The sequence below is a fragment of the Anomalospiza imberbis genome, chromosome 3, assembly GCF_031753505.1.
Source record: "Anomalospiza imberbis isolate Cuckoo-Finch-1a 21T00152 chromosome 3, ASM3175350v1, whole genome shotgun sequence".
NCBI lineage: Eukaryota > Metazoa > Chordata > Aves > Passeriformes > Viduidae > Anomalospiza > Anomalospiza imberbis.
In genome coordinates, this window is record NC_089683.1 from 91,276,779 (window position 1) to 91,289,894 (window position 13,116).

Genomic DNA, 13,116 nt, shown 5'->3' on the forward strand with positions numbered 1-13,116 from the left:
GAGGAGCAGGCAGCCATTGCTGGTAGAACAAAAACAAATTTGTTGTTATAGGGTCCTTTCTGGCCTAGTACAAAGTGCTCACTCCCATCTTACTGAGGTTTACTGGCTGGCCAAGGGCCAGTTGGCAGTAAGACCTTCAGCTAGGGAAGTACATTGTCAGATGCTTAGTTTCAGGGAAACAGACAGTCCTCTTTGGCTTTGTTTGAATCACGTTGCACCCCTATTTGCACAGTATTATTCCCTTAGGAAGAAGGGATACCAAGACAGAGAACACTAGCTAGACCTGTACACTGGATGCACTTTCTATCTGGTTCTATATTTTTGTCTTGCACTTAGAAAGTAAGTCACTGCTTCATTTTGAATCATCCAATAGGGTTTGCCACATTTTTCCTGGAAACTAGTAGTTTTAGATATTTAAGTAAGTTTATTTTCCATTTGTAAATCAACCATTGGTACACAATAAAAATGACAACAATTAACTACATGGCAAAATGCGGTCACTTTTTCTATGTTTTAATTTTTAACAGCTTTATAAAGAAGTATTTACAGAAAATTCTACAATTACATCTTAAAGGAGGTTGTAGCCAGGTGGGGGTTGGTCTCTTCTCTCAGTTAACCAGCAATAGGACAAGATGACATGCAGATTCAAGCTGCACCAGGGAAAGTTTAGGCTGGCCATTAGGGAGAAATTCTTCACAGAACGGGTGATTGGGCATTGGAATGGGCTACCCAGGTGGTAGAATGACCATCCCTGGAGGTGTTTAAGAAAAGAATGGATGTGACACTCAGTGCCATGGTCTGGTTGACAAACTGATGTTAGGTCATAGGTTTGACTCAATGACCTCAAATGTCTTTTCCAACCAAATTGATTCTGTGATTCTATAAAAATATCAAATATATCTTTCACTATTATTTCAAAAGTTTGCGTGACTATTGGTATTAGTAAAGAAGCTCTGCAGAGCTCATATATTGTCATTCACTGGAGAAGAGAAGATGGTGCCCTCCATATAGCTCTGATATTTATTTTACAAATTGGTTTTCATCACCAGTTATTCCAAGTAGTGACTAAGTCAGGTTTACTGCACCTTACAATTTTCTTTTTGCTTATCTTGCTCAGATAATCCTTGTTCATATAGGGAATTTTTTGCTTTGTGCATTGTACGACTCTCCCTAGTATTATCAGAGAGAGGTTTTGGGGATTGCTTATGCAGGCAAAGCGGTGACCTTGATGTAGAATTCATCGGCGGAAAAGCTTGGGACTGCTGCTCATCATTTTCCTGTAACACAAACAAAAACATCCTTGTTTACTGGTAATGGAAAACCATATTAGCTTTCTGCCTTGGGTCAAAAGAGTTGCTGCAAAAGACTAAATATTGGGAACTTGCTAAAGACACAGATAGATTGAAAGCAGAAAAATGTATTTTTAAGGCACTTATCACTCTGAATACACAACACAGTGAGGCTTGATAACTCTTGTTTTGTTGTGGTATGAGATGAAATATCTGCTATACTGCTGGCAAGCTATTTTCCAAGAGCAGAAAAAAGCTACACAAAGAACAGACAGTACTATTAAGCTGTTTACTAAAGTACCTGGTATTATGTATCAAGAGCTGTATTTAATTTTTTCCCCTACATATTCTGCAAAAGTAAAGCATACGTCTCACTTTTTTTGCTTACATCTGGGCAGAAACTACTGCTTTCACATTTTGACCAATGTGCAGTCAAAGCACTCAATTTCAATTCTATATTAAATTCACATAGAAAAGTGAATAAATTTGCATATGAACATGACAGGCACTTTTTAAACACCTTGAGAAATTTGAAACAGTTTGAAACTATGTATTTGAAACAAAGTAGATACAAGTACCTGACAAAGAGAAGGAAACAAGGTTTATTTCACTTTTACAAGACACACCATTTACTGCATTAATATAAAGCATGAAACAATGGTTTCAACAAATGATGAAACAATATGAGCAATTCCTCCAGAAATTCCCAGATGTACATCATCTTGAAATAAAACAAACACACGTATTCAAGCAGTGTCCAAGAGAAGAGTACAAATTCCTGGGACTGATGACTTTTGCATATTTACACTTGGGGGAACAAAACCAACACTGAAATTTTAAGTACTGCGATCTAGTTGAAGGCGAGGAGTAACCTGTCCTTGGACCTAGACAATACAATTTTAGACAACGAGGAGGAATGTTTGGGAAATCCCTCCTTCAATTAAATGAGAAAATATTATTACTGATTAATTGTTACTTGCTATAACCCTGACTCTGGTCAGCAAGAGCCTACAACAAGCTTACTCCATGCTGGCAGGTGATTACTACACAACTTTCTGTGACTGAGGCTTCCTTTCTTTTTTGCACTACTCAGATTCTTTACAAGCAACACCATTTGTTTCTAAGGTTATAGGGAAACAGACATAAAGGAGTATAAATAAAATTTATTGGCATCACTTAATGAAACAGTAATAAAACACAGACCTCCAGACAATGTCTGTAAGAAGCAGCAACTCTTGGCAAGTGGTGTAATTATCCCTTGAAACAACATACACAAATTCAGTGGATTCACTCTCACTGCCAAACACTGATTTCCTATTGCTGTAGCTCAAAAAAATTATGGGTCTGATCCAATTTGTCTTCCCAATGGTGCTTTCTGGCCTCAAAAGCTATACATCCACTAAACTATGTGGCATTTGACTTTACTTACTTTTGGTATCTTGCCAACATACTTTATGCGCTAATAGAAAATAACAGGATTTTTTAAAAAAGGAAAGAAAAATAGAAAAAAAGCCAAAAAGTTATATGCAAGATTCCACTGATTGTCAAGAAAACTTTTGTGTAACCTGGCAAACTAGAAGGATTGTTATCAACTGACATATTTCTGTGTAGCCCTCATACAAAGAGCTACCAATAACTATTCTCTTACTGCTCAACTCGAGACAACATGGTTACAAACTTTGGAGGAGGTTTTGGACAAAAAAAGGTTTATTTCTGTTCTAAAGTTGGAACAATTTTCTATAATCTGCAAAGCATTTGCATAATCTTAGAAAGAACACATTGCTCTGATATACTGTGAAACATTGAGCAATGTGTCTATTACTGAAAACACAAAGCTAATGTAAACTTCAGTTACTTACCTTTTTTTAATAACAATCCACTTTCAAAACATAACTCTGTATTATTTATTTGTTTTGATAACACCCAAATCTGGTAAGCATGACCAAGCTGGTCTATTGGAAGGTATCCCTGTCTGTGGCAGGGAGGTTGGAATTAGCTGATCTTTAATGTCCCCTCTAACACAATCCCCTCTTTATAATCTAAATGTTCCCTATTTACATGTTTAATAACCTCTCAAATACCTGTAGTTATTCTAGAAATTACAAGAAGAGCTGTTCACAGAAAACTTCAAGCTCAAACTCCCAAAGGTTAGTCTTTGTGGTGGTTGCTTTCTCTACAACCTAAGAAGCCACAGTATAAGGAATATCTGCTCTTTAATATCCATGATAAGAAATTGAAAATATACCTGTATTGAATTTACATTTCTCACTGGTTGTTCCTATGAGCTGACAAATAAAATCACATGAACAATTTGCACATTGATACTTTGGTAAGACCCATGTCATGTTTCAGTCATTCAGTATTTATGTTCTTCTCTCCACTCTATTGTTGAAGAACACAAAGAATGATATGTCCACAAATTCACTTGGCAAGATGAATATATTTAGTGAGTGCATTAAGTCTTCCCCATGACTTTCATACCCAGATAAAATTTTTCCAAGTTACCTTTTGTGGTTTGCTGCCACCAGGTGTCAAACAGCAGCGCTCATCAAGATGGTCTGGTCTGCACTTCTGTGAGTCCTGTGTAGGCAAAGGCCTCTTCTCACTTGAGGTAGCCAGATGGGGACTGGATCTGAGGTGCAGCGTTGTTCTACGTAAAATATAAGGGCTGACCTTGCCACTGGGGATGTCAGCAAACCCTGAAAAATAAACAGCTTCTATAAAAACCTAAAGCAATCACTTCCTCAAATGGATTTCTTTTTTCACAATAGGAATAAAATTGCTAATTGAAATAAATCATCTGTTCCTTTGGAGAAAATGGAACAAAGAGATTGCTGAAGAGATCTTTCACATTCCAAAATTCAAATGCAAAACTTGTATATCACAGAAGAACCATTGAATTACAAGAGCAATTCTATAGAAAAATTTTTTAAAAAAATCAAACAAGTGTTTGGTCTTCTTATTTACAAGTACATTATTATGTGGAGAATAATTTCAAACTGAAAACTAGTACTGGTTAATTCATGATACCATGACATGATGCTCTTGCTTTTTAATACTTTTTTCTGTGTAGAACTATTTATGTACAGACTGTTTATTATCTATCTAGCCTGAAAGTCAAACATGAACTGACACATTTGTCCTCAGAACAGGGCTATTTTTAGAATATATAGTAATGCTGGTAAGAAAGTGAAAAGCAAATAATGTTTAGCTTTAGAAATCCTGACTTCTGGGAGTGACCAAAGTTGAGGCTATTCAGTATCCTTATGGTTTATCCTTTAATGATGGCCATTACATTAATTATAAAGGGCAACTTAATAGGTAGTCAAACTTACAGGACATTTTTCAAGCCCTGATTTGTGTAGTCTTCTCAGTTACCCTCCGCTGCAGTGAACCCTTAAATGGAGTACCAGGCTGCCTAATTTCATGGCATTCATAGCAGACAGAAAGTGAATTCTCATGAAGATGAGAGTTAATTAATTAATTAATTAATCTTCTCATTAAGATTAATGACTAATTGCTGTGAGCAAGTCAGTTTCAACTCAGGGAATTTTAGCTGATTTAATGTTTTGCAAATTAACACACTTTTAATTTATGGTATTGAAAGAAAAAAAAGCCCACAAATAAGCAAACACTTGGGAAACGCACATGAGCTTCCCTCCAGACACCACTCCCCCCCAGTTTCTGGTCATCAGTTTCCTCACTGCACACTACACCTATGAGTGAGGTGATGGGAGCACAGAAGACTGCCAAGGACCACTTAACTCTTAGCAGAATGGGAGTTATTAATCCAACAGAAATGTGTTCTGCTGGTCTAACACCTGCACTCCACAAAAGCTAACTTGGCACCAACTGCCACATCTCTCATTGACTCCTTTCACATTCCATCACTATCACCAAAAATGTTTGCATTCTCACCATTGTCTAATTGGCTTTAGAGTGAAAGCCATTCAACAAAACAAAAGAGAAAAGCACACCTGCTGTGCTCTGAGAACATTTGCGTCTACAAGACATAAATACCTTTCTTCACTATTTCTGGAAGCCCATCCAGCTCACAGTCAGTATTGTCCTGACCCTGCAGATTTTGAGAGATATCACACTTCCTTTTCTTTTTCAATGAAGTTTCTGGAGCAGGAGATCTTGGTTCTCCATTGTCTTTCCTGCTGTCTTCACATCTCTGCCTTTTACTTGAAAGCTTAGTGGTATCTTCATCTGACCTTCTGTCTTTGACATAGTGTTTGCTCTTCTGTGTTAATGACTTCTCTGAATTCAGCAAAGGAGTGCTGACAGCATCACTTGCTCGCTGTTTCAGCTGAGTACTCAACAAACTGACTTGTGTTTTTAGCATCTCATTTTCTTCCTCTAGTTTATGATATTTAACAATGAGAGAGCAGTATTTCTCCAAGTTCTCATTTGCTTCTCTGGTCTTCACTTCCATAGATTCCTGCAATTCTTCCAATTTTAACCTAATTTCTTCTGTAATGGCATTATCATCAGCATCTTTCAAAGAAAAACATGATTATTCATATAACTGACATAAAAAAGATGCATATGTAAGAATTTATAATGGAATGGTCATGCATCTTTTAATTACACGTTTTGTGACACTGCAACTATTAAAAAAATGACTGTGAAAAAAATTCAGTAATATGATAGACATAATAATGTCCCTGTTAAATAGAGCACAAATATACAAATTTGGAAAAGAAGCCTTGACCTGCGCATGGGGAAACATTTTCCCTCTCATTTTGTAATTTCTGAACACTCCATTTGTACCCTTAACTTGCTTTAAGTATAATTTACAATACAGTGCGTCTCACGAGGTGAGCTAAAATATTCAGAACAAAGTATGAGAATCAGAGGGAAAAGCTTGCTGGAAAATGATAAAAGAACTCGCACACAAAACTTACTTCATAAGAAAAACATCCCTTTTCTTCCTTAAGTCACTTACACCAAAAATGTAAGACTTAATATATTTATTCAGAACTTAGTGTTGTTTCTTAGAAAAGAAAAAACACCATAAGAGAAAAAAGATTAGCTAGATTTTGAAAATGTTTCACATTTGCACTTGTAACTTTTTATCCTAGTTAAGAATCATGCTCTGTACTTGAGCTACGTATGCAAGTGGACATTTTAGGGAACAAGAAAGTTTTACATATTAATGCACCACTAAGAAAGCATTAAGACAATCTAGATTCAGTTACCTTCTTTATTATGCTTCACCATAGTCAGATTTTCCTTCTTTAGCAGCTCATCATGTTCAGCTAGTTGTTTCTGCAACACTTCCTTTTCCTGCTCCAGCTGCTTACAGGATTTCATCCACATCTGCACTTCACTGTGGGCATATTCATTTTCCTTCTTCAGCTGAATTATAATGTTACTATTATCAGCCTAAAAAATAGGAAATTCAGTTATTTCACCAGAAACATAATTCCTCCTTTTAAACATTATAATACCAAATGGAGTAATAGAATCACTGATGTTGGAAAAGACCTCCAAGATCGAATCCAACCTTTGACCAAACACCACCTTATCAACTAATCCATAACACTAAGGGCCACCTTGAGCTGTTCCTTCAACCCTTCCAAGGGTGGTGACTCCACCACTTCCCTGGTCAATCCTTTCCAATGCTTTACACTAAAGGAAAGAAATTCTTCACAATGTCCAACCTGAACCTTTTACCATCTCATTGGTCTGGTACCAACCAAATACCACACAGTGAGCACAGCTAGAAGCTTTCTCTGCTACACTGACACTACTATGGGTACTGTTTCCTGGCACACATCTCACAGGACTTTATCCTTGGACTGCTCTTATCAACCAAATTAACACCACAGTGGAGAGCCCTAAGAAGAAAGAACTGTTGAGCAAGATGAGCATATTGTAACTTGGTGTTTGCTCGCATGTAAATTGAATTGACTCTTTCTTCAAGAGTGCATTTATAGAGACAGTAATTCCTGAAGTGGGAGTACTGAGTTGGAGCCAGAAATCAATCACAGACAAAAGCAACACCAAAATAGACCAAAACCACCCAGAAAAAAAAAAAAAAGCAGGGATTGCATTATTGGTACAGAAGTTCACTATATGGACAGTGAAGCTTCACCTGTGCTACAAAAAGCAAACAAAACATGGAGAGCTGTTCAGAGTTATCAGTAGCTCACAGTATTTGGAGCTCATATTCCAGCATCCCTGAGGACAATTCTGTCAGAGATTTACACTAGTTAATATCTGTAATGAGAATTCTATATAAAATGGAACTGAAAAAGCTGAATCAAGAGCAATCTATCAAGACTAGTGCTTAGGGATAGACCATGGTACATTTTGTCATGATAGTAATTCACAAACACAAAATAGAGGCATTGCAAAGTCTCTCTGAGGGAATTCTAATCACATTTTAGTTCAGCTGCAATACTCACTGTAGTCAATAGACTGCTGTGTTTAGGTCACAGAAACCAATTCTAGTTGATCTTAGTCATGGCACACAGAACAGAATTTTTTCTAATGCATATCAACGGTAACAATGTTTTCTCCAGGCTCTAGGTTCTCTTTAGTGAAACAAAGGCTATACCAAAGTCAAGCCGAAGTTCTGGAGTACTGGTTCCCAATCCTATGTTTATTTTACTACACAGTGTCTGGAATCTCATGTAATTGGTCATAGTTAAGAGTTTTTCTTACCTTAGTTTTTAGGAGTTCTCCTAAGGATTTATTAGCTTCTTTAAGGGAATTATTTAGCTGTTCTTTATTTGACTTCAAATGCTCAATTGCCAATTTTTGTGAGCTGATAAAATGCTCCAGTGAATTAATCTTCTTATGACAGGCCTCAATTTCTACTTCATTCTAAAGAAAGAAAATATGCCTAATAACTATGATACCAAAAGGGACACTGAGTTTTATTTTAAAGATGTACCTAACAGCATATCACAAACCCACAGGAACTCCACAGAAAATTTAATAATTATGTTTTAAGGAGTTGAACACTGAAAGGGCAATTTGTCTCCAGTGTATATTTTGAATACTAGAATCTTGCCTCTAAGAAGACTGTCAGAAGAAAACCCTTATATACAGCACATCTGACAAATGTATTTCCAACAAATTTGTCCTTATATCCTGAATTGGGTAAACTTTCTTCCCTCTTCCTACCAAAACAACCATTTCCTGGATTAAACACTGTTGCTTTCCCTTTTTCAAGGTTATACTCCTAGTGAATTTTTACATAGATTAAATGCTTACTGAGTTGTGAGATAAATTAATGTTTTAGAGCTTGTCATATGGAAAAAAGTTAACACTTACTGAGCTCCAAGGTGCGTATATGTAAGATTTTGGAAATATTGTTAGGAAAGATAATTTTTTTTTTTGTAATAGGATCAGCAAAATTTTGTAAAATAGATAGAACTGAATTCAAAACTCATAGCACTACTCTTCCTATTTTCTGACTTACCTTTTGGTTTGCTTCTGTCAGAGCATCCTGATGCTCTCTCTCTGCTTTAAGTAGTCTGTCTTTGTATTCTGATATCTCTCTTTTAATTTCACTTTCTTTTTCTTGAAGTTGATTCTGGACCATCTCCAAACACCTGGCCAGTTCATTTTTTTCTGAAGTTGTTAGATGCAGCTGAATCTGTAAATAGTAATAGTACGTCCTTTGGTATTTGGAGTTATCTCAAATGGAGAAAGAGTTGACCCATTAAACTGCTTAAATCTGAAGCATCTTTGAATTTTCCAAAGCAACTTGGTAAGAAAAAATATTTAACAGTGGCTAAACACACTGTAATCAAAGAAAAGAACATGTGAACACAAAAGGTAGGACAGGACACAAAGGAAGGTTCTCTTAACAGAAAACAAGTGCAAGTTTGCCAACAGCATTAAATCAAGCAGCACTGCCAAAATCAAAGCTTAATCTCTCCCAGTGTTGTTCCTTCAGAGTGACTTGAGAGGTTAAGGATCACTTCTTCACCCTCTTTAAGACGACAAAACTTTTTAAGCATTTTCACCCATTTTTATAACTACGTTTTTGGACAGCTGGCCTGTATTTCACGCATTAGAAACAATCCCCTGGTTATAGAATTTTGTAAATAAAGTTAGTAGGTCAGATGACCACATAAACTGGTTTAAAGACATAAGATTATTCACAAATAAGACCTAAAGTTTTCTAGATGATAAAATAGCCTCTAAGAATTAAATGCAAACAAAAAAGCTCCAAAACTGTTTCTTTCTTGACTATGTCCTGAATTAAATTAGCACTATTGAAACACTGAAAGTAGTTTCGAGAAATGCTATATTTTTTATCTGCCCTCCTCAGTCTGATGACTGAAAGCCTGTAGTAGAGAATTTCTCAACACTGAAAAATGTCTAGATAACCAGTAGTGGCCTTTATGCTAAGAAAACATAGTTTGGATGGAAGGAAGAGGAGGGGAAAATCTATTACGTAATCATTTTATCTCAGAAGAGGACATTGGATTTTTTGAAATTTGGAAGCAATAACCTCTAATACTGTACATTATCACAGATTCCCTTGACCAGCCTCCACACAGGTACTGTACTTGAGCATCTGGCTTTGAACACAGAAATAATGCAGATGGAATAACTTACTTTGTTCTTTTCTGAATGCTCTTGAACACATTGCATTTCTTCAGCAAGCTTATTTCTTTCCTCCTGTAATTTGGCAATCTTCTGTTCAGTATTACTTAGCTTGACTTGCAGCTCAGTTTGACTTTCAGCCAGTTCATTTACCTGAAATAAAATTTTCCAGAATTATTTTTAATACACTGTAATCCGCCAAAGAATGCACTTACATGTACCAAGTAGTTTTTAGGATGGATTATTTTATTACCAGTTGGTCAAGTTTTAAGCAAGAGTCGCAAGAGGGTAATGATGTTTTCACATGGCAAGTGCACTATGGTTATTTCACTTTCTTTGGAGCTTCCAAAGTATTTATTCTTGATATGAAAACTCAGTCACTCAATACCAATTTGTTCTTCCTCCTTTTCTTTTACAGGAAAGAGGAAACTATCCTGCATTATTTAATTGCTTAAACTTCTATGTCTACTTTCAAGCTACCTTCTCATTCATTCTATGCAAAACAATTCCCTGCTTTCTGGCTCTATAACTTCAATGAAAATTTATGATTGTATGGAAAATGTAATTTTAAAAATAGGATGTTTTCTGCAAAAGTCTGAGGTTAAAATTAATTTAGGATTTAATTTATTAAGGAAGTGGTAAACCCAGAGGGCACTTTATCCTTGCTCCTACAAAGGGAACTTTACCCCAATGGAAATGATATTACCTTTTTACATAGAGTGTTCTTTTCACAAAGTGTAGATTCCAGTTCCTTCTCAAGGTCCTTATAAGACATTTTTAGAACATTCAGGATATCCGGAGAGGTTTCACCATCAGAAAAATGTTGCTCCTTCAGCTTCAACTCAACAATCAAGTTCTGCAGCCTCTCTTTTTCCTGGTGCCAGCATTCAAGTTCATGCTGCATGTGAGTCAGCTGCACAGATAGTGTTTTGGTTTCTTTCACTTGCTTTTCAAGAGCATCATTTTCCTGCACTTTTTCATTGAGTTTTTGTTTACAATCCATTAATTCTTGGACAAGTACTTCCCTTTCTTGCTCCAATTTGATGTTTTCATTTTTTATTTCCTGACATTCCTGTAATAGCATTATTTTATCTTGCTCAAGACAAGCCACCTGACCAATCAAGACTTGCTCTTTTGCTCTAGCATCTGCTTCCTCCTTGCATAAAAACTCGAATCTCTCACTCATGTCTTTGAGCTCAGATCTCAGCAATGCCACAGTATTTTCAAACTCATCTTTGATTTGTAGCTTTTCATCCTCCTTTTCTTCCAACTGTTTTGCTGTAGTCAAATTTGAAGATTCCAGTTCAAGGAATCTTTCTTGCATTTCTTTTAAATCTTTAGCCAAACACTCTTTTTGTGAGGTGAGGGTGTCAATTTCTAAGTTAGAACATTTCAGCTTTTCAGTCATCTCTTCCATCTCTGTTGCTAATGTTTCTGCCTCTGCTTTGGCAGTCTCCAACTCAATAACTGTATCTTCTAGATTTTTCTCTGACATCTCCAATTCCCTTTCAAGCCTCTCTATTTTATCCTGAAGAGAGTCAACTTTCCGTTCATTGTCTCTCAGCTTTTCAGCAATGTGACGTTTTTTCTTCTCATCAGACTCAATTTTTACTTTCAGCTTCTCAATTCCACATCGCAATTGGTCTGCTTCTTTCTGTGCTGCGCTGAGTCTTGCAGCAAGTTCTCCTTTTTCCATTAACAAACCTTCCAAAGACTTGGAAAGCTTAGAATTTTCCATTTCTGATGAACCTAATTTATGCTGCATCGTTCCCAACTCTCTTGCAATCAGCTCTTTTTCTTTCTTTGAATCTGCTGCTTCATTCTGGAATTTTTCTTTTTCTATAGTGAAAGCTACAGCATCATTTTCTAAACTTTGCAGCTTCTGAAGAAGACTGTCTTTTTCATTGGATAATTGATTTGCATCAGATTTTGCAGCCTCAAGCAGATTTGCTTGTGTCCTCACTTCATCCTCTAACCTTCTAATGAATTCAGTAGAATCCATTTTAGTTAACTCTAATTCTTTTAATTTCTCTTGTTGCTTTTGATACTTCTGATCCAGCTCTTTTTTGCTTTCAGACAAAATACTCAGTTCTTGGCCAATATAGTTTCTCTCAGCTGTGACTGAAACAAGGTGCTCTTGAAAGCTAGAAATAGTTTTCAGATTAATTTCCCTCTCCCTTTCTAATTGCTGACATTTTGCCTGAAGCATTTCAATGTCATGCTCTATGAACGAGGCATGGTTGTCAATATTAACTTGCTCAGATTTTGGTCTCCTCCGTTCATTTTCAGCTTCAAGAAATTGTTCCTGATCAGCTCTCTTGGTCATTTCTACATCAAACATGTCTGCTGCATTAGGCAATCTAACTTTACATATCTCCAGCTCAGACTTTAGGTTCTCAGGTTCTTTTTCTGATGAGACTACGTGACAAGATAATTCCTGCTTATTGACAGAAACTGATATGTGTTTTTCATTTATGCCACAGTTTTCTTCCTTAACAGATACAGTAGCTTCCTCCAGTCCTGCAAAAGCTGAGCTATTTGAAATAATTTGTGCCTCCTGGAAGTTCATCTCCGAGTTTGACTGTTCAACTCTTATTTTCAAATCTACATGGCTTTGTTCTTTTTCTATCTTATAGATCAACTCCAAATTTTTAGCAGTCTGTTGTTTTGCCTCTCCCTGAAGCATTTCAGTGGTTATTTGATTTTCACAGAAATAGCCAGCACTCAAAACCCTACTGCTGGAAAATGACAATGCACTGGCATGGTCTGAGGGGCTGGTTATTTTTCCTGATGTATTTCTATACTCATGTTCTCCAGAAATTTTCTCAGTGTAATCCTCCATTAATCTTGCTTCTGCAGTCTCAGTTTCATTTTCACAGACAGAGGCATGTCCTGAAGCCATTTTCTCAATGGGGATTGTTTTAAGATTATTGTTTTTCAGAGCTGAGTTTTCAACAGGCACTCTTAATTTATAAGGAGTATTGTTTTCTTGTTCTGTGTTCTACAAAGAATAAGAATCAATTAATTAAAAAAAGAGGGGGAAGAATACATATAAGAAAAAAACCAGGTAAGTTTAAAAACTTTTCTTAATTAGTAAAGCTCCTGCTCTTATGCAAAATAAATAGATATCCCTTCCAAATGTTTCTTACAGAAACATTTGACACACACATCTTTGGCCAAAAAGGTTTTAAAGGTATTGAGGGAGAAATTTCAGATAAATTTGCTGAAAGACTATGTGCAAAGATCCCACATC

General features: G+C 36.2%; 1 protein-coding gene across 2 annotated transcripts in view; it reads right to left on the reverse strand.

The window, feature by feature from the left end:
- Nucleotides 1-384: 384 nt before the first annotated feature.
- The window catches only part of CENPF (centromere protein F), a 34,823-nt gene continuing 22,091 nt past the window's right edge, over nt 385-13,116 (reverse strand). Inside the window, exons 12-19 of one of the 2 annotated variants that reach the window (XM_068185696.1) lie at nt 10,570-12,864; nt 9,876-10,016; nt 8,728-8,904; nt 7,965-8,126; nt 6,494-6,680; nt 5,364-5,789; nt 3,795-3,988; nt 385-1,277 (exon numbers count right to left, since the gene is read on the reverse strand). In XM_068185696.1, coding sequence (XP_068041797.1) covers nt 1,077-1,277; nt 3,795-3,988; nt 5,364-5,789; nt 6,494-6,680; nt 7,965-8,126; nt 8,728-8,904; nt 9,876-10,016; nt 10,570-12,864 — 3,783 coding nt within the window. In that variant the 3' untranslated portion in view covers nt 385-1,076. Of the gene's footprint in view, nt 1,278-3,794; nt 3,989-5,309; nt 5,790-6,493; nt 6,681-7,964; nt 8,127-8,727; nt 8,905-9,875; nt 10,017-10,569; nt 12,865-13,116 lie in introns of both variants that reach the window. The other variant, XM_068185695.1, reaches the window with a different exon arrangement.